The sequence below is a fragment of the Oryctolagus cuniculus genome, chromosome 10 (genome assembly GCF_964237555.1).
Source record: "Oryctolagus cuniculus chromosome 10, mOryCun1.1, whole genome shotgun sequence".
In the NCBI taxonomy this organism is placed as follows: Eukaryota; Metazoa; Chordata; class Mammalia; order Lagomorpha; family Leporidae; genus Oryctolagus; species Oryctolagus cuniculus.
In genome coordinates, this window is record NC_091441.1 from 95,506,784 (window position 1) to 95,524,897 (window position 18,114).

At 47.1% G+C, this 18,114-nt stretch overlaps 1 protein-coding gene across 4 annotated transcripts in view; it reads right to left on the reverse strand.

The window, feature by feature from the left end:
• Positions 1-18,114, reverse strand: part of CACNA2D3 (calcium voltage-gated channel auxiliary subunit alpha2delta 3) — an 879,489-nt gene that overhangs the window by 679,565 nt on the left and 181,810 nt on the right. For all 4 annotated transcript variants that reach the window (XM_051851530.2, XM_051851531.2, XM_051851529.2 and 1 more), the window contains exon 3: positions 2,141-2,257. In XM_051851530.2, coding sequence (XP_051707490.1) covers positions 2,141-2,257 — 117 coding nt within the window. The remainder of the gene's footprint in view (positions 1-2,140; positions 2,258-18,114) is intronic.

The window sequence follows — 18,114 nt, forward strand, 5'->3', positions numbered from 1 at the left end:
GTTAGGAAATCAATTCCCACTCTGGCTGCTGAGGGCCTACAGATGGTAAAAACACACACACACAGCACCCACCTGCCTGCAGCCCACCTCCCACTCCCCGCAGGACCTGGGAGAAACTGCTGCACTTCTTCCTCTCAGTCTTCTCTTCTGTAAAATGGGCATGGTAAAAGCAACCTCCATCATGAGGCTCTTTCTAGAATAAGTGAATATCAAGTTACTTGAAAAAGTTTGTGGAAAACGGAATTAAAAAATAATATTACTTGGGGCCAAAAATATCCTGAAATCGAGGCCAGTGCTGTGGCATAGCGGGTAAAGCTGTCACCTGCAGTGCCGGTATCCCAGATGGGTGCTGGTTCGAGTCCCGGCTGCTCCACTTCAGATCCAGCTCTTTGCATGGCCTGGGAGAGTGGTGGAAGATGACCCAACTCCTAGGGCTCCTGCACCCGTGTAGGAGATCTGGAAGAAGCTCTTGGCTCCTGGCTTTGGATCAGTGCAGCTCCAGCCATTGCAGCCAACTGGGGAGTGAACCAGTGGATAGAAGACCCCTCTCTCTGTGTCTCTCCTCTCTCTAACTCTGACTTTTAAATAAATAAATAATTTTTTTTTAAAAATCCTGAAATCTATGTTTTTTTTCTCCTAATACGCATTTTCATGTACTTTGTGAAGATCTCTCAGATAGGAAATCCTCAAAGGAGCCACTGTGACAGGGGCTCTGTAGGTTGATCTGTCATTAACATACAAGAAGACGCATTGCCATACTGTACTTATCAAAGCTTGCAAACAACTTAAACACCCAAATATACAGGAACAACTGAACCAATTATGCCACACTGCTAGACTGCAAGGGTATGCAGCCACTTAAGAAAATCACAAAATATGCTGACACAAGAAAATGTTCATACTAGAGAAGCAGAAAGAAGCCGAGATAGGCTACAGGGAAAAAGTGACGCGGCAAGGTGATGACAAACCTGAAAAAAACAACAGTGCCCGTGAGCACTTGAATAGGCAAGCAAGGAAAACAGAGCAGAAGGAAAGACGCCACCAGTACAAGCCACGGTTTCCTGGGAGAACTTTCAGGCGATTTTTTTTTTGTTTTTTCTTATTTTAATCTTTAATTGGGCTCTTTTCCTTTGTTTGGCATTTTTCAACATATTCTAAAGGTTCCCCCAAAGAAGTGTTTGTTTTATAAACAGAAAATAGTCCTTGTGCGAGGACTTTTTTTTTTTCATTTTTGTTTCAGGGGGCCGCTTGTCACACCTGAATGGTGACCCAGCACCCCACGAGGACGCCACGGAGCTTCACAGCAGTGACACCCGGACGCACCAAGACTGCCACGCGGCTTCCGTGGCTGGCTGCCAGGCGCCGTTTCTGTGGCAAGTAAAAGTGCTTTTTATCTTCCAAGGCACTTTACAACTTCCACCAAATATCTCATCTTACAGAATTCGAGAACCATAGCCCCTGCGACAGCCAAGGTCTCCTCAGGTGGTGAGGATTTCCCCATAAACCTGTGCCATATGCACTAACGTGGGGTACCGGACAAGCCCTAAGTAAGACGCCCTGCTAGGCTGACAACAAGGAATAAGCCACCTTAGGAATCCAGAATGTCGCATGTGTGCGCTGCAGTGCCGGCCGACTGGCTGATCTTATGAAATTTTCGGGATCTATTATTGGTCAAAATAAACATGACTGTCACAGTCGTGTTCCAGGAAAGATAAGAACTTGGAACTTCCTCAAGACGCTGTCGACCCACTGAGATTTTTCAGCTCTACATCTGACAAGCACTGCCCATGTTGTGCATACTTCTGAGTCGACCTGCGGAGTGCCTTTGTGTGATTTTCGGCAACTCGTGAACGCATCATGCAGTCAAAGCCCAACGACTACAGCCGAACAGTTAGAGGCACCTCTGCTGAAGGCATCCGATTCTAAGAAAGGATCTGGCAGAGGACCCTAACTGAAAAGGGCAACCAGGCCCCTAGGAGGTGCTTTTCCTGGTTAACCAAACTGCAGAAAGAAGTGTCTGCGTAAGGGTCAGCCTCGCCCATGCGGGCCCGCAGGCGACCTCAGGCCAGGCTCACCCAAGCCAGCCCTGCCTCCGGCCAGCCTTGCCCACGCCAGCCCCGAAGGCTGCCCCTGCACTCACCCGCACGGCCTCGGACTTCTTGTGAAACATCTCCTCCATGTTCTTCGCCAGCTTCTTCACCAGCTGGAGACCGTCGATTTCTTCTATGGTGACGTCTTTTTCATACTCCTTGTATTTCTGTAAGGAGAGAGGACAGCGTTACAGGCACACGAGACCATGCAACGCCGATTCCAAAGCGTGTCTACCAGCAAGGGAGGAGAAAAAATAAAACTGTGAAATGTTTCTGTAGGATTCGGGGATACTGGATTATATTTCAAAATTTTAAACCAAGCGTGGGTGAAAAAATGTGAACACTGCTCTGGGTCTCCCCGGAAACTCAACCAGCACCGGGGAAAGAGATAAACCTTAAGCCAATCAAATTCTTTATCATCTGTGAATCTCCATGGGGCTGATTTGACCCATGGTTCACTCAAATTCTCAAATACAGTTTTTTATTTAAAACCCATAGTAGGCCCTGGTAATTTATCTGTTTAAGCCAATCATTCTCAACGTGTTCCAAAAACTCCTGGGCAGGTCCCCTTGGACCATTTGGAGGCTCTCAAATTCCTCCTTTTCCCAAGAGGGTAACTCTGTGAAGCCAGACTTTCTTAACAGATTTCAATAGCTCACAACATGGTGAACATACAAGCAGATGAGACTCCACCTGTCCTCCATAAGGCCGAATAAGGAGAGATTTGTGGTGGGGCGAATATCTAATTTTGAGGGTGAGAGGAATATAATATTTTTATAATTTTTTTAAATTTTAAAATGTAATGAATTTTTTTTAGTCTTTGAATTAGTTAACATCTTCATTTCTTGGTTTAATCGCTAACAGGACAAATATCAACATATACAACCCACATAGTAAAGGGACACTTTTAGGGGGTCTTTGATATTTGTTATAGTATAAAGGGGTCCTAAAACCAAAAAGTTCATTCATCTGAAGACTTAATGTCATTCCTGCTGGAAACAAATGCTGTTCACAGGAACTTCCAAGTAGAGCCCAAAGCATGTGTGATGTCACCATGAATCCCTGGGACAAAAGCTCCAACACATTTAATTGTTGGGAAACTGGGCCAGTTACTGACTGCTCACTCCAGCTCCTACTTAGGACAAAGAAGGGGATCCACACCTCATCCTGGCTCTAGAGACCTGGGGAAACATTTCTGAAGTGGAAAAATGCAATGACTTTTGAATGGCAGGAGAATGTGTGAGATACAGTTTTACATTTTCTCTCTCTCTCCCTGTTTACTTTCAAAATTGTAAACCAGGAGGAGGTTCCTTGTGTATGAGGTGTATGGGAGGGTGGGGGTGTCTTGCACACAAAATTCTTTCCCTCCCAGCGCACATGTCCTTTGAGGCAATCATCCTGGGCATCCTGGAAGGATAATAGGGTTTGAGGACAGAGGGAAGGACCGCAAGGAAAGGCACAAACAGAAAGTGAGACTTCCCAGCTCCCTAAGACCACAAGGGAAGCCCTACAGCTGGGGCTAAGGCTCAGCTCTGGCCTCGGGTTCCAGGCACAGCAAGGTCCCTTTCTCACAGGTACAAGGAGGCAGAACGTCCCCAGACATGGAGTCCCCAAAGCCTACCAGCAGAGCAAGAGGGCTAGAGGGACCTTGGACTGGCATTGAGGCCTCTGACGTGAACATGAAGCCAAGGACTTGAAGGCTCTCTGAATTAAGTCAATGTGAAGACATTTTCCAAGTGTGATTTCAGGACCACCTGAATTTGCATCAAGATGGATATATGCCATGTTACTTATCACATATTCTGAGCTCCTCTGTGTGGCCCTGTAACAGACCATAAATTACAGGTTCATGTCTCTCCCTGTTCCCCAAAAACCAAGTATAAAGAACTGGGTTTGTCTTGAGGGCCACCCTCTTGGCATCACGTGTAAAAACATCATCCTTTCTTTCAACTGCCTATCCTCCCCAGCAAGGCTGCCCTGGCTTCCCAAGACCCATCCCAACTCCCGGAGCACACTGTCTCATCTCTCTGGGCACAGTAGCTTAGGTACCCAGGATGCAAGGGCAGGGTCTCATGGTCTCCGTTGCAGCCCACAGCAGACACTCAACAGGATTTCTCTGGCCAAAACTTGCTACCGAACAACTGCAGTTACACAATGCAAGGAAGACGCAAGGAAGGAGGCAGCTGCATTGTCCAGTGGAGCCATAAGCATAACCTTCCCCGTTGATGTGAGGTTCACTGGATTGGCCAGGTTGTGGGACCCTGGCCAGCCCAACCCTGGGGCTCAAGCCAACAGCGTCCTCTGGTGCCTGAATAAAGCTTCAGTGACAATCACTGGAAACTTTCCTTAAGTTGAAACGCAAGCCATTCTCTTTGGAGCCAAAACTCACAGGGGTAACCTGCTACCTGCCAGATGTGCTCCAGATGCAATGGCAGAGGCCAACTTATACCCAAGGCTGATTCACCTTCAAAAATGTAAAGTTCAAGGAGTAAAACAAAACAATGGCCACCTGATGTTGACAGTCAGTGAAATGAAGCTCTGTCTTAAGCAACCTTATATTTCAAGGTGATCTAGAGGCTTCAGATGAAGAAACATGAAATGGATTTCACCACAACCCCTCCCCCCAATCTTCCAGTTTTTATATTGGGCCCCAGCACTCTGGCCACATGCACTATTTGCTTGTGTTTCTCTCCCTTCAGAGCTCTAGAATGTAATCGATTCTTTTAACTCTGATCTTTCACCAAGTTTTCCGTGAGGTCCTCCTATACCTACTTTTTGGAATCTGCTCTGCGAAAAGGAGTCACAGGCATTTTGGAGGGATGTCAGTCTCCCTGGACCACTGTGTGTGACACAGGGAACTTACCTCAACACAATGCTCTCTGCCAAGCCAGGGAGCCCAGCCCTGGGGACCATCCCAGCTGTTCACTGGCCCCATTCCTCTGACAGCCTCACTCCTCTTTCCTCGGGACACATGCCTGCAGGGCCCCTTGGCAAATGGGCCAAGAACGTGCTGCTTTCTCACCACCCTGGGGAAGTTATCCCATAAGCAAAATCCCTCTGGCTTTTCAAGTTGCATTAAAATCTGCTGGAATCAGGCCAGCACTATGTAACACCTTACTCTTAGCAGGAAACATTCCACTTTGCTGTAATCAACAAATTTTGAAGAACAGGGAATGTAATTCAATGAAGATCATTAATCAGTTGCAAGTCCTTAGCAGCTTAGAAGGGTGATAGATATCAAAGCCATTAGGAAAACATCTACAGCAGGAACTAAGCAACACAACCACCAGCAACTGGACAGACTGAGCTACAACAGGAAAATAGAATTTCACATAGCCACATGGCCATTCCAAAGCCGGTCAAAGAATGTAGGAAACATGCATATACTATGTCACAATAAATTTAAAACAGTAATTGAGCAGTTTTTGCTTTAAATCATTAATCTGGGAAAAGGTATCTAGCACATGCTGATATCTACTTTGGATATCAACATCTAATATGGGAGTGACTGGGTTCAAGACCCAGCTCACTGGTGCTGTGGCGTAGCAAGTAAAGCTGCTGCCTGAAGTGCAGGCATCCCATGTGGGCACTGGTTCAAGACTCGGCTGCTCCACTTCTGATCCAGCTCTCTGCTATGGCCTGGGAAAGCAGTAGAAGATGACCCAGGTCCTTGGGCCCATGTACCTGCATGGGAAGACCCAGAAGAAGCTCCTGGCTCCTGGCTCCTGGCTCCTGGCTCCTAGCTTCAGATTGGCCCAGCTCCAGCCATTGTGGCCATTTGGGGAGTGAACCAGAGGACGGAAGGCCCTTCTATCTGCTTCTCCCTCTCTCTGTGACTCTGCCTCTCAAATAAATAAATAAAAATTTTTTTAAAAATGTTCACAGCTGGTTGTGCAATTACAATTGATATTTTGTATGTTCTTCATGCTATGTGTATTTTCTAATTTTTAAAGATAATCTCACTGCTTCTGAAATCTGAAAATGTGAAAGTTGTGATTATATCTGAAATAGAATCTGTGCATTGATAAAGAGATTCTTTTAAGGGAACCTGGACCCAGTGAGAATCTCCGTAGTTAAACCACATGTCCTCATTAGCAGAGTCTTTGGAAGTCAATAAAATTAGTCCTCTGTGTATCACAGCCCCGGAACCGTGCTGGGAGCTTTTAGCATATTAATTCATCTAATCCTCCAACTACCCTGGGGGGTCCACACTACCCTCACTTTGTAGGTGGGGAGCTGTGGCAGAGAATCAGTGGAGGGCTGCAGTCAGTGGTGATTGAGAGGGCTTTAAAGCTAACCAGATGATCGGAAGGTAGTGGGTCAGGAGTAGAAGAGTGGCAGTCTCATCATTTGCAAATTAGCTTCACAGAGCCCACATACCTGCCTTCAAAACACCTGCTTCACTGATTTTGTAGCCCACAGAGAGCCAAGCAACGAAAACCAAAGACGGGCTCCACTATCATGGGTGGTGGCTGTCTGTGGGGCTCTTCTGAGTGAGTGGAAGCCACCCAGGGACACACTCTGTCCCTTAAAGGGACCCCTGATCCAGAGAGCTTGGAGCCTGGTCCCCAAAGAGCACACACAGCTCATGAGAAGGAGAGGGACAAACCCACATGGAAGGTGCCCTGGAGCCTCCATCAGAAATCACTCAAAGACTATGTGCAGGCTACAGTGCAGCTTCTGTTCTCCAAGGCACCAAGAAAGACCAGGAGAAGGAAGGTATGGAACCCCTCCCCCTCCCGGGAGGAGAGCACCCCACACAGCTGGGCAGACAATGGAGCTTTTTCTGTTTTCTACAGCTTCAAGGACCGTATCATAAATTTCTTTGGTTTCATGTAAAAGCAGTCATCCTTCAGCCGGGAAAAGGAGTTAGGGAAGTATTAGCAGGTCCCTGTAAACACATGAAAAGCAGACACGCGGTGAGGACGAGAACAGGAGAGCCGGCTGTGCCACCAGATGACACGCTCCAGTCAGTCTGCCTCCAAATGCCGGCTCGAGCACTCCATTTTTCTCTTGCTCTAAACACTATATTTTGTGTCTCCAGTATGCCAGGCAGAGTGCTGAACACACGGAACAGCAAGTTAAGGAAGCTTGAACAGGCAAAAGAAAAACACACAGCATGACAGTAAGTGGCCTGGTGGGGGCGCTCAAGGCAGGGACTCCCATCCAGCAAAGCCTTGTGAGGTGGGAGGTGCAATACGGGATGAGCACTCCAGGCAGAGGGGGCAGCAAATAGGAAGGTCCACAGACAAGCAGCTGTGGTAACTCTAGGAACTGCCTGCTGTTCCACTTTGCAGGAGCAGGAATGGCCATGTGGGGGACTTGGGTGACAGCCGAGGCAGGCCAGTGACATGAACAGAGGTCAGGTCCCCTAGGCGGGTGTGCTATGATTAGGAGTCTGGACCTCATCCTGATTTGGGTATTGGGGTAACAACGGGAAACACTGGAGAGTTTAAGGGGGGAGCGGGGAGGACCAAGAACAGATGCATCTTCTGAAAAACACCAGTGTGCAGAATGAAGAGGAGCTGGGCAAACCCAGATGGAGACAAGGAGGCTGCAGTCCAGTGGCCAGGACTCAGCAGACAGCACCTCCCATTTGACCTCAGGAGGAGGTCCAATGGTCAGAGACAGCCAGGGCTCAGGCAGGCTGGCTGGGTCACTCTAAGGAAGGCATTTAACCCCTTGATGTCCTCACTCAGACCAGGGATGATGACATCCATCCTGCAAGGTGTCGACACACTCTGAGTGGGAGGACTGAAAGCCCCCAGCACAGCACCCGCCCCTCATAGGTCCCTCCACATCCTAACGCTCCCTCGATTTGTTCTCTTGTCACTTCTGTTGCAACAATTCTAGCAAGCATTATTTCCATTTTCTTGTCTGCCTGAACTGAGGCTCTTAATGTAACAGATTCCAACAGGGTGCCTAGGGATGCTGAGGCTCTCCCCTCTGCTGGCCCCTGGCTCAGTGTAGTCCCTGGAGTCGGCTGAGCGAGGCAGCCTGTGGCCTCAGCAGCCCCTCGCGGGGTCCCCTCTCAGCATTCCCGACACAGAAGACAGGCAAGCCCGAGAAAGTTAGTATTCTTCCCGGTCACAAGGGAATGTCCGAAGCTTCCGTTGCTTCTGTTAGCAGAATCAGCATTTGGCAAGAAATCCTGTGATGCGCCATGGACATTTATCATTTGAGAAGGGAGACACAGAAATGCATTATTTCTGCAGCATCTATTTTGCCAGATCATTTCACACAAACACCAGGGAGAGAAAAGCACTATTTCACTGTCAGAACACTTAATGCTGTTCATACATTTGGGTCATTTTTTTCCCTACATGATAACTGCATATCTACAAGTGAGTCACCTGGAACATCCACCAGAGAGGGGGCTCAGGTCAGGTGACTCCTGTCTAATCACAATTAATTGGAACTAAAACCAAGAACGGAAGAGAGGCCCTGGGTACACTTGGCACCAGGGAGAAAGGCCCCCTGAAGAGAATGGATGCAGAAGTGTCATTAGCCAAAGAGCAGGTGCAGGGGCCAGCATTGCGGCATAGCAGATACAACCTCCACCTGCAATGTCACCATGCCATATGGGTGCTGGTTCGAGTCCTGGCTGCTCCACTTCCCACCCAGCTCTCTGTTATGGCCTGGGAAAGTTGCAGAAGATGGCCTAAGTCCTTGGGCCCCTGCACCTGCATGGGAGACCCAGAAAATGCTCCTGGTTCCTTGCTTTGGATAGGCACTGCTCCAGCTGTTGCAGCCAACTGAGGAGTGAACCAGCAGATGTAAGACGTCCCCCACCCCACCCCGCCTCTCCTTCTCTCTCTGTGTAACTCTTACTTTCAAATAAATAAACCTTAAAAAAAAAAAAAAAGAGCAGGTTCATTTGAACACAGGTTTCCTGGCTAAATTTTCTTATCAAAACAATTCTCCATAGGCATTATTAAATTACTATATAGGGTTGACAGAAGGTCCAAGGGAGGAAATGGTAAAGGATGGACCCACCATCCCCAAAAGAAAATCTGGGAAATTCGCCTACAAGCCCATGACCTGAGAGCAAGAGCCTGCTTCTCCAGCCCTCTCCCCAGTCTCTGGCATTTTGTTTGCAGTCCCCTAACACAGATCCCCTGAGAAACCCTATCATTGGCAAGGCAACCTAGAGCCAAAGCAGGTGCAGCACCCTTCACAGTGTTTTTCCAGTACGAGTAGAAGATGCTTTGTGTTCCCATCTTAATGTTCAACTTTCTTAGTCCCATTCCATCATGTCTTCAGATAGTCACAGTACAAGAGATAAATTCATTAAACCAACTGTTTAAGTAAGGATTACAACACCAACAGTAACAAAAAGCGTACACTGAAACTGCTTCTATTTTTATCCATTCAATAACTATTCACAGATCATCTACCACGTGCCAGGCTGTGGCAGGGCGGGGGAGGGTGCTGGCAAATGCATGTGGCTCCCAGGGTACAGAGAGAGGCTTACTTCTAGTTTGTTTTGTTTTAAAACAGATAATAAGGTAAGGAAGTTGGTACAGAGCTGCCTGGATCATCACCATCTAAACCCTTGGATCCCACCCAGCTGTCCAACGGGCACACTTGTCTACAGAGCAGCTGTGTGACTCTGGCCAGATGTGGGAGGTGTTCCAGCCAGAAATGGCACTCTCATCATAGTCACCAGGTAGGGTTGTAAAACAGTGGGTTAACCGAAGCTCCAAGACAGGGCAAAGACCATGCACCTGCCTCCCGGGTACGTAGTCTATGAAGAACCTTTGTAGTATAATGAGATGGTCATGAGAAACACGGAGCAGCTGGTAAACAGAGGCAGGACATCTGTGACCAGGGCTTGATGGACAGGGGAACAGTGAGAGGTACTGGAAGGCTGTCTGAGAGCTGTGAGCTCCTGTCCCTGGTTGAAGAGTGAGGGAATGAGGGAATGATGTCATCTCCTGTGTCTTATTCCTAGTGAAGCCAGCTGACCATGGTGGGCTGGATGGGAAAGAAGCTGCCCAGCTTTGCTTCACTGCTACTGATTCAGAGCCTGATACCAGTATCCAGCCTCGCTTGGAATTACTGGCCAAGGTTCAAGTCCAGGAATTATCAATGTGCACTTGCTAGGCCATTGACATGATGCTAAGACCTAGAACTCCTCAACTAGATGTACCAAGTAAAAAGACTACTGGCACAAGTTACTCACTATGTGACAAGGTACCAGCCTGCACCACAATGGTGAATGACACCAGCCTCTCCTCTGTCCTTGGGATGATCAAAGTGTGTCAAGTACCCAGCAGAATGCCAGGCACAGAATAAAGGACTCAAGCAATGGTGATGGTGACAGGCAGTGGGGGAGGTAATCAATCTAAAACTTCTGACAAAGGTTATTCTCTTTCCTCAACAACAAGAAAAAATTCTCAACTAAGATTCAAAACCTCACAGACCAGGATGGGCATTTAGCCTAGTGATTAGGATGTTACTTGAGACACCGTATCCCATACCAGACTCTGAGTTCAATCCCCAGCTCTGGCTGAGACTTTGGGAGGCACCGGTGATGGCTCAGAGTCACTAGGTTCATTCCACTCACATGGGAGAACTGCACTTGGGTCTTGACTTCTGGCTTTTGCCCATAGCACAGGAATTACTATAGACATTTGAGGAGTGAACCAGTGAGTGGTTCTGTCTCTGTCTCTCTCTCCCCTTACCTGCCTACTATAAAATAAACAAAAAAATTTTTTTTAAAAACCTCACAGGACATTTAGCTCCAAATATTACTCTGTGTAGTGGTGTTTTTCAGATATATTCGAAAGGCTCCAAGGGGTCTCCAATAGTAACTTTTTGGGAAGGGCTCTTTTCTAGCAGAAATTGGGTGCCAGATTCTATACTCACATGGGGGGATGACAGTTTTCTGATGTGTTTCTCAAGATGCTGCAGTAGAAACCAATCATCTACAATTCGGGGGCATCTCTTCATAGGCAGTGTCATTTTCTTATTATGACATAAATGTACTTAGCATTCCTCTCAACTCAATTATTGCGTGCAGAAGTGTCACTTCAACACACAACACTCCAGAGCAATTATGTTTCCAAGTAAATATACTTCCAAATCCTTTAAGCTGATGTGATGCACAGTTCTAACCATAACTGTAACAAAACCACCTGACTCAATGGAACTCTCAAAGAAGAACACCTTCCTACTTGAAAATGGAATGTACTGAATGGAACAAATAATTATGTTTCACATGAGTATGCCAATGAAGCATCTCCAAGGTCAAAAAACACTCAACTGTTAACGCTGTGCTCTTTCAGATCAAGTTCAAGTTTGAGGAAAACCCTTAATGAATGCAATTTTTCTCTGTCAAAGCCACCAGAACAAGAGACACTTTGCATCAAGAAATGTTTAGGAGTGAATGGGGGAGAGGGAGATGGGGCACTGAAATACAACCCCAATAGCAAGCAGAGGGGAGGCAGGAGCCACCCAGCTCCAGGTTCTGCAAGGCTGAGGCGAAGCGAACTCAGGACATCAAATACAGGCGGAACTTGCTCTGCAGGGGGAGAAGCAAGGCAAGGTAAAGAACCAGTGTGGAAAGCAGCAGAGTTTCCTGGCAGGTTTTTAAGAACTGCGGGGGAAGGAGGGGTGGGTCCCCAGTGACTTCTTATCTTCTGGCACCACCTCAGGAAAGCATTGTTACCAGAATTTCTAGGGATCTTGGGGTCCCCCAACTGGCTGTCCACAGCAGCCTGCTAAGTAAGTCACTGAGATCCAAGGAGGCCGCCCCTCCTGCCCCTCCTGCGGCCAGCTCTGTCAGGGGTGGTCTCGGACAGATTTCCACCACTATCATCCGCTGTCATAGTGCCAAGTCCTGCATTAAAAGATGACTATCTGTCCTCCCTCTGTTTCACTATTAGATTTTTTTTAATTTGATAAGCCATATGCTTTTATTGTTCAACACAGTCAACTCAACAAACACCACTGATAAATTTTAGGTCTGGGGTGATAAAACTGCATGATATTCCTGTTTTATATAGGAGAAATTAAGTCAGCAAGCTACGAAACCAGCTGTGGATACAACTATCCTTGCCCTGGCATGGTAGTATAAACATACTGATTAAAATCTGCAGAATCCATCTGTCCACTGAACAAAATCAAGTGTTCTCAGCCCTGTTCAAGCACTCCATTCCCAGGGTATTTTCTGGATTCTTGTATGGGGCCTGAAAAGAGACTTTTCCTGCTGCTGTATGTACATCCTCACAGCCCCACGAGCCCAAGCAAGGTCCATGCGTGGTTGAGAAGGAAAATCTCACGACATGCATTTACGAGTATTTCTATGTACACCAACAAATTTAACTACAGTCAAAATACAAATAATAAAAAGTTACTTTTGAAGCCTGCACTACTTGATATGGCCTGACTTTCGTAGCCTACTTTTCTCAAACACATTTTCCTGATGTTCCAGACGAAAATAATTCATCTGTCCAGCTCCTGCAGACCGGAGGGAGCCACAATAATCTACAGATAATGACTGCAGCCTGCACTTACTGAGTACTTCCTTGGGATCAGGGGGCTAGCACTTCCCCTATTTTACCAGTTAGAGATCTGAGATACAGAGAGATCAGGCCACTTACCCAAGGCTACAACACCACTAACAAGTTAGCAGTTAAGGGACAATGGCTATTGTAATAAAAATATTCCCAAATGTCAGTGGCTTAACACAATAGAGGTTGATTTCTTGTTCATGTAACCAACCCACAAGAGGGTTCCTCAGCAGGAGAGAGCCTCCCACACAGTGTCTCAAGGGCCCAGGATCTGCCCTGGGGCTCTGCTCTCCTCTCAGGCCTTGGAGTCTTCTGCATTCAACCAGCAGGCAGAGGAAAACATGGGGAAGACAAGCCTGCCTCTGCACCCCATAACAGGAAGTGGCATTTGGCTCTGCATCCATCCTACTGGCACTAACTAGCCACATGGCCCAGGTGGGCAGAGAGGCCCTGAATCATGGCCCCTGGGCTGGTGAGCCATCTGCAGGCTAAGACAACACTATGGAAAAGGGAGCATAGATCATGGCGTTTGAACCCAGGCATCATAGCCCTGGAGTCCCAGGCTCTTCACATCGACACTTCTTCCGTCAAGAGACGGATGAACCACAGCTAGATGACGCCTCGGGTTAAAACTTGGCTGGGAGCAGTCTGCAAGATGGATGCTTGAGAGCTGGCACAATCAAGTTACAATCTACCAAAAGGAAAATGTGACCCAAACACTTGTACGCGTAATTACGGTCAGACTCGGATACTAAAGGCCAAGATACTGCGATACAGAAAGGGATGCGTTATAAACAATTCTTAGACCTTTTGTCTGATTTCCTTAATCCCAGCTCAAATAAAACTGCTATTTGAATAACATCAATGACCTTCTCTACCGCATGATATTAGTTGCCCAGGAGCCGCACAAGTTAATTGGCTTAACTAAAGTCTTTTTAATTCTATATCCAAGATGTCCTGGAAATCGAAGGCAATCAATGAATGAGTCTGCAAGATCCGTAACAAGCTTAGAGTTAATACTATTTGCAGCTGCTCAAGTGGTTTCTGTAGTTACAGAGCCGAAAGCTGGAATGAGGGTTAGGACCCTGTATCTGAATGGAACTTTAACTCCATCAACTCCAAACTGAATACAGAGACAAGGGTGGATGGCAGAGCTGGATCCTCGCTTTGCACTGAGGCACACAGAGAGCCATGCAGGGTGAGATGACGCTTCATGAACTATCAGCTCACCTTCGCTCCTGTGGAACGGAAGAGAAGATGACCAAGTCTCCCATCTCGTGTTATCCTAAGGCGGGATTGTAACATAGGATCTCCTCCTGCTGGTATCAGAGGCAAGACAAATGCTGCAGGCCCTCAGTCTCCTTCTCCTTCATCAAAACATCTCCCTGCCTTGCATTTTCCCAGAGGTCCGCTGGAGTTAGCAGCAGGTGACTCTAATTTTATACACCACCAACAGTACCCAAAGCAGGGCAACTCCAGCCGAGCCTCCCCTGTGCTGAGATGCGAAAATACCACCATTTGAATCCCCCTAGAAATGCAGGCGTCACCAAAGTGACTCTAAGCCCAGCACACAGGACTTCTTCCCCAGTATCTTTAAAATCATGGAAATGAGGGCAACGTAGAAATCATCCATTTCAGAATCCACTAACTCACAGGCCTCCTGCTCACATCGGTTGAGAGCACTGAGCCAGTCTGGGGTCTGTGGCAAACAGCAAGAGCTTCTGTCCCATCCTAGGGTGTCAGTCACTTCTTGTGTTCTTCTGACCTCCGTGTCAGGCAACACCATGGTTACTCAGGCTCGCATTTGTTCGGAGAAGTCAGAAATCCGTGTTTTGTGTGAACTCTCCCACTGGGTCCATTTCTCTGAACATCTGCCTCCTTATCCAGCTCCATGTGAGCAAATCAAGATACAGACTCCTCAGGGCTCACGGCTACCAGCAGCCACTGATGTAAGACATCTTACACGGGAGCCCTCCAACCACCACTGCTGTGCTCTCCAGTGTAAAGCATCCCAGGGACGCGGCCAGCCTGGGCCAGCAAAGACAGATGCCCATGTGGAGTCCCAGCCAGGCCCTCCTCACCATCATCTTGCAGAGGCTTAGAACTCGAGGCTGTCTCTCCCCACTGGACCCCAAGTAGGACTAAAACAAAGCCTCTGATTCCTCGCACTACTGGGGTTAGCAGTCATGGAAATGAGATCCTGAAGCTGAGAGCAGAGGGTGGGTAAAAAAAGTCCACACGTTGCTCTCAAGATAGGGATATCGCTACAGTGGTTTGAACAGTCCTAGATCTGTGAATCCTAGGAAATGTTAAGGTTTCTTTCTCTCTCTCTCTCTCTTTCACACACACACACACACACACACACACTGATATGCTACTGATATTTTTTTCTCCCAAAATATAGTTAAGAAAATTAGTCAATACACTCACACTGTTATTACTGACATGCTCTCAGGTACAGCTAAGATGAGGATCTGGAGGGCCCACCTTGCGCTACAGCAGACTAAACTGCTCTGCTTTTAACACAGCTCCCTGCCAATGCAGCTAGGGAAGTAGAAGACAGACCACGTACTTGGGTCCCTGAAACCTATGCGGGAGATCCGAATGGAGTTCCTGGCTCCGGGCTTCAGACTGGCCCTGCCCTAGCTGCTGCTGGCATCTGGGGAGTGATCCAGTGGACAGAAGAGAAACTTTCTGTTTCTGTTTCTTCCTCTCTCTCTCTCTCTCTGCTTCACCCTCCCTCCCTCATCCCCTCCCTCCACTTTTCAAATAAATAAATAAATAATTTTTTTTAATGTGGCCAGTGCTGTGGTTCAGCAGGTTAAAGCCCTGGCCTACAGTGCCAGCATCCCACGTGGGTGCCAGTTCAAGTCCCAGCTGCTCCAATTCTGATCCAGCTCCCTGTTAATGCGCCTGGGAGAGCAGCAGAAGAGGGCCCAAGTGCTCGGGGCCCTGCACTCATGTGGGAGACTCAGAAGAAGCTCCTGGTTCCTGGCTTCAGTTAAGCCCAGCTTTGGTCATTGCGACCATTTGGGGAGTGAACCAGTGGATGGAAGATTTCACTCTCTGTCTTTCTCTGTATCTCTCCTCTCTCTCCCTAATACTGCCTTTAAAATTAATAAATAAATCCTAAAAAAAAATAAAGATGAGGACTTTGGGGGTTTTGAGTGGTAACACGCCACAGGCTGCTCTGATATCTAGTGACATCCACAGATTCCTTCCCAGAATGATATTTTTTAATGCCAAAAAAAAAAAAACACGCAAGAAGGCAACTGATCATATCAAAATTCAGTTTTCAAGATATTTCAAATATAAATCTGTGATATAGAAATAAGTTTCTTTTTATCAGTGCAGTAAGTAACAAGATCAGGGAAGAGTGTACAACCATTATAGCATCAGCATTGCGGGTCAGGGACAGCAACAGGGAGACACCTGCCATCACCAAGGCATGACTCGAAACACAAGATTTCCACCAGTGGCAAAGTCATGGGCACCGGCACCTATACTTGTATGTTAAGAAATCAATTTTGGTTACAGATTAGTAAAAATAAAGATGCCAATCTTTCCCCACCTAAATCCATAGTCCACTGAAATCTTTCTGGGGCTGTGGACACAAGTTACATACCTGTGCAACACCCACAAATTCCAAGAAGTCCCAGCAAAAGGTCGCCTGATGTGATGAGTGAAAGGAAGTCTGCCACCAATTCCCAGGCAGCACAAGGAAGCACAATGTCCACTGTGATGGTGGTCCATGCCACTGTGTCATAGGTTCTATGTAATCACAAGTATACATATACGATTTCATTTAAAGGTTCTGGTAGTAAACATACAAATCAGGAGGCCAGCAGTTAGCCTAGTAGGACACCAGCAAAGATGTCTGTGCCCCGTGTCAGAGTGCCTGGGTGTGATGCCTAACTCTGGCCCCGACTCCTGCATCTTGCTATGGTAGGCCCTGGGAGGCAGTGCTGATGGCTCAAGTGGTTGAGTTACTCCCTTCAATGTGAGAAGCCTCGATTGAATTCATAGCTCTGGGTAGATTTGCTTCTGCATGAGTTTAGATTACAGCATTTGAGTTTCCCTAGGTGCTCTGCCATAACATGACAAATTCTCAAGTGACTCAGGAAAGGATAAACCAAACCGGAAACAATTTCATCTCAGGCCAGGATCACAGAGTGGAGTTAATGGAACTATAATTATGTTTCCTGTATACCACTGAGTTGTTAGACTTCTTCACAAACAGCACACATTCAAGCATTCTTTGTGTGATTAAGACAGTATAAAGTATCAAGTTCAAAGGAAGTTACTAATCACTAACATAAAAATATGATAAATGTCTCATACTGTGCAAAGAAAGGAGGAATGTGGCCAACTCAGGTTTATGGCTGAGACCTGAGTTAAACAAACACATCAAATAATCCTGGCCTTGGTCCACAGCCACTACATTACTGTGTCCAAAAGCATCTCAGCCAGCATTGTACTAGCACACAAATCTGCTCAGGAAACCATGCTAAGCAAAGGTGCATGTTCCATGAGGGCATGACGCTTATAATTAAAGTCATGTAAATCAGAAAGCAAAAGGCGCTGGGAAACACAAAATCCCAAGGGGTCTGGGGGCAGAATTTTGGGTGACTTTTTCCAGTTTGCTAAATTTGTTATGTGATATAGCTTTTAAAATAGGAGAGGTAAAGTCTAATGTGGAAAAAACAGAAAGGAATCCGATCCAGGAAGGCTGGATCTGGAGCCCACAGGCTGAGCTCTCCTGATAGCACTCCTAAAATGTTTCATGGGAAAATGAGACTTTTTCCTTATCAGAAAAGCAAAACGCGTTCCGTGTTAAGAGAATAATCAGATGGCAGATACTAGAAAATGGAAGAAAACAGAGAAACAAAACCTTTATTCTACTTTCTCAAAATACCAGTTTACTCCTTTGTTTATATCCTCAGAGATCTTTTCTCTTTAATACAAGATTATAAATGGAATTGTTTCCTCACAATCAAAGTGAGTCATCTTAGGAATGCCAACGTGATGGTCTTTCAAGGGGTTCCCCAGGAAGCTCATGCACAACACAGCCCCCTCCTGCAGACTGCCTAAGAACATGTGGGGAATCCTCAAGGTCAGGCCCCCGGGGGACTCCCACACAGCACAGGAGACCCTGGGGTGGGTGTGGTCAAGGCAGGGAGGAGGTACTCAGCCAGGGGCCATCTGGCCCCAAGGAGTCTGGAGGCAGTTACAGATTCACAGCAGAGGGGAAGAAAGGGGGACGCCCACTGAGTGCAGCCGCTGGAGGTGAGGGCTGTGCCGCACATCCTACAAAGTAGAGTGTGGCTCACCTACAAAGACTCCTCCAGCCAAACAGGTCAACAGCACAGACCCTTAGAAAACCCAGGCGGGAGAATTACCTGGGGTACAAAATGCTTGTTCTCCAACCCAGCGGCCCTCCCAAACCTGAAACTCTGCCCGTGGCTATGGCTCTTGAACAAGTGAGCCTTGGGCTCTTCCTGGGACAG